Here is a 3,697-nt window from a genome sequence, read left to right as displayed (position 1 = left end):
TTCGATAGCTTTTGAAAAGTAGACTTTAAAAACAAAAACAAAAAAATTGACATAAATAAATAAAATTAGGACCTAAAAGTAATTAATTAAAAAGTTTTAAAAAAATTTGAAAATTATTGTGAGGACTACAAAAGTCCCCGGAGCTCGATAGCTTTTGAAAAGTAGACTTTAAAAACAAAAAACAAAAAAATTGACTTAAATAAATAAAATTAGGACATAAAAGTAATTAATGAAAAAGTTTTTAAAAATTTGGGAAATTATTGTGAGGACTACAAAAGTCCTCACATTCCCTCTTATATATAATAGTAATATCAATGAAAAATGAATTTAACCCATATTGTAGGATGATTTTTTATATACACGGTATAACTTCTCAACTGAGAGTGTTCACTACGACGCGGCTATCAAGCTTGTCGGTCTCCAACCAAAGAAAAAAAAAATTATTATGTTTTTCACAAGATTCTTTTGTCTCACAAAAAAAGTGGACCCAAATTTTTGATGTGTAATTGATAATGTGAAACAATATTAAGTTCCAGGAGTTCTTATGCATGCATTTTTCCTTGTAAATAGCGAGTTAACCCCTGTTGTTCTCTGTATATAACTCGATAAAAGTCTACAGAATTATAATTGTGGATTCAGACCACACAATATTTCATAGATTGGTTTTCAAAAAAATCTCTTACATCCCTAATTATTTGTCCTGTAATTGAGAACAAGATCTAAGTATTTGATTCAGATTTAAAAAATAAAAGTTAAAAAGTGACTAATTTCTAAGAAAACGACCACAAATATACTTTGACTTTGTAAAACTTTACAATTTATTAGATGCAACAATTTGTGAGGTTTTAATTAAACATAATTTTATCTTCTAACACTTCAGTGATGTCAAGGACAGTGGAAATGACATAAGAAGTAACTGCATGATTTTCAACATCCTCGAAAGAGAGAAAAGAAATCATCCTTGACAAGTATTACTAAAACAAAACAAAACAAAAAAAAAAAAACAGATAGTCTGGTGTATTAAGTTCTTGCTATCGAGTCTGAATAAGGATCGAATGACGTTAAAGTTATTATAGATAGCCGTACTGTATATGAATAAGGATCGGATCACATTTAAATAAATTTTGAAAGCTTGGCTAAACAGATTATAAGTTTATTATAGTTAACCTTATATAGGGAAGGGCGGAAAGGAAAATCTTGAACACGTTGCTTAATTTGCAGTAGAGTAAATTGAACCAAAAACAACACATGGGTCTTATAGGGAACAAAATTTTCAGTGGCAGAAGAAGAGTATATCCTCCTAAGTATAGAATCACATGTGGTAGCAATTCTAGCAACCAAAAAAATGTCTAGAATTGTCTACAAATCAACAACTAAAGTTTACAATTCAAATTTAAGCTCCCTTAAATGCTACTCAATAATTATTGTTACCATCTCAACCTTTCCTTGTGAGATTATACTGAGTATGTTATTATTGTATCTGAACCTTTCCTAATTTTATATTAATCCCTGTGAATATAGTCAACACTTCTATCTTCAAAAATTCCAAAGAAATGAAGACCCTTGTGATTGAAAACCATCATAGTTGAGATAGTTCTCTTCTTCTGATTCCAAATTAGGCATTGGTGGTGGTACACAAAATTCACTAGATAAATCATCAAAACCCGGAAAAATTCCAAAATTGGACATGTCATTAGCTGTCCCCATCGAATTAAACATGTCCATAAATCCATTATCCAGGGTCATTTCAGTCTTTTCACTTTCCATCCTGTCAGAAACAGAAACAGATGGCGACTCTGCTCGAAACATTTCAGAGGACGACGATGAATGATCCGAATGCTCTCTCGGGTTGACACGTGGATCCGAATCCATATTCGCGAACCGGGCCGCCGCAGCTTGTATCTCCGAACGTGTCATTGACTGTCCGTTGACTATTTCTGGCGGATTTTCTGGAAAATTAAAATTTGCACTTTTACCCCTTAAACAAAAAAGTGCTGCATCAAATGCCCTTGCAGCTTTTTCTGGTGTATCATAAGAACCCAACCAAATTCTTTCTCTACTGTTTGGTAATCTAACTTCTGAAACCCATTTTCCCCATTTCCTCTTTCTTACTCCTCTATACGATGACGACGACGACGACGAAGGTGAACATTCAGACATATCTTTTTTATTGGGTTTCACCATTGTTTATTAAAAATATATTTTATTTTTGGGTGAAAAATTCAAGATTTTTGTGGAATTGAATTGTGATTGAAGAATTAGAATCTGGGTTGTTCTTAGAAATTGGAGTTGGCAGCTCTATCGTGTCTTTTTTTTTTTTGGGTGAAAAAATTCAAGATTTTAGTGAAATTTTTTTTTGGCGAAAAAATTCAAGATTCTTGTGAAATTGTATTGGGGTTGATGAATTGGAATCTGGGTAGTTGCTAGAATTTGGAATTGGAAGCTCTATAGTGTTTTTTTTTTTTGGGATGAATAAATTCAAGATTTTAGTGATTTTTGTTTTTGTGAAGAGATTCAAGATTTTTGTGCAATTGTGTTGTGAGTGATGAATTGGAATGTGGGTTGTTGTTAAAAAATGGAATTGGCGGCTCTATATATATGTATGGTAGAGTGGAGAGTGAGACTGTGGGTCAACGGGCCGTGTTGTAGACTACGCGGTGGAGGTATTTTAGAACAAGAGAAAGAAGAAAGAAGAATGGAGGACCACGTGTGATTTAAATTACTCGTGTGGATAATAATACTTGGTTGTGTCGTGGAAGATGGCAAAGTATTTAAGGAAGATGATAAGGAGAGTGTATTTTAGAAAGAGTGAGAAGCATAAAATCTTATATGTATCATTTTTTAATTGGGTAGTTCACATTTAATTTTACCTAATTAATTATCATTGAAGCTTAAAGTTTTTTTGCTAAACTGATTTTTTTTTAATGTGGAAAACTGATTATTTTTTTCTATATATGAAAAAAAATCTAGCTTTCCAGATTTAGTTTTAAAAACGAGTTTTCCACATTTTAAAAAATAATTAGTTTTCTAAATTATTATAAAAATTCAATTTTTTACATTTTGACAAGAAAAAAAATTCCATTTGTTTTAAATAATCCAGATTTTATTTGAAAAATAAAAGTGTCCTAAAAAAATGAAATCAGGAAAATCTAGATTTTTTAATACATTTAAAAAAAAAAACAGTTTCCATATTTAAGAAAATATCCATGTTTTAGATTATTATTTTTTTTAAAGAAAAACGGATTTTAAAAAAATCAAAATTTTTAGTTTTTTTTTTTAAATATCCTTTTTTCATTTCCTTTTTAAAGAAAATTCAGTTTTTCAATTTTTTTAAAAAATTGCCACGTAAGCGAAAGAATTAAAAAAATAGAAAACAAATAAATATACATGTGGCAAGTAGAGTGTATGTCACCCTTCCATTAGGGAGTAGATATCCAGTTTTAGGGTGGTAACTATTCCATTTTAAAAAATTTCAGGGGGTAATAGGATCCCTGAAAAGGTAAGGAGTGTCGTAGTAACTACGGCCAAAGTTCAAGGGGCAATAGTGTCTTATCCCTATTTTCTAGTGTTTGGTAAGTAAGTAAGAAGAAAATATTACAGAAGCATTTCAGTTTATAGCTTGTTTGATCAAAGCTTATTTTTCCCTAAAAGTGCTTATTTTTTTTCAATAAGTGCTTCTGGGAGTAGCAAAACTAAA

General features: G+C 30.6%; 1 protein-coding gene across 1 annotated transcript; it reads right to left on the bottom strand.

Moving 5' to 3' along the window:
- Positions 1-1,255: 1,255 nt before the first annotated feature.
- On the bottom strand, positions 1,256-2,576 carry LOC132030874 (ethylene-responsive transcription factor ERF017). The gene has a single exon (XM_059420640.1). It carries the CDS (start codon positions 2,182-2,184, stop codon positions 1,537-1,539), a length of 648 nt encoding a protein of 215 aa, XP_059276623.1. The 5' UTR covers positions 2,185-2,576; the 3' UTR covers positions 1,256-1,536.
- Between the last annotated feature and the right edge of the window lie 1,121 nt (positions 2,577-3,697).

The sequence above is a fragment of the Lycium ferocissimum genome, chromosome 9 (assembly GCF_029784015.1).
Source record: "Lycium ferocissimum isolate CSIRO_LF1 chromosome 9, AGI_CSIRO_Lferr_CH_V1, whole genome shotgun sequence".
In the NCBI taxonomy this organism is placed as follows: Eukaryota; Viridiplantae; Streptophyta; class Magnoliopsida; order Solanales; family Solanaceae; genus Lycium; species Lycium ferocissimum.
Note: the sequence above shows the minus strand (reverse complement) of the source record. Positions and strands in the feature narration are given on the sequence as shown.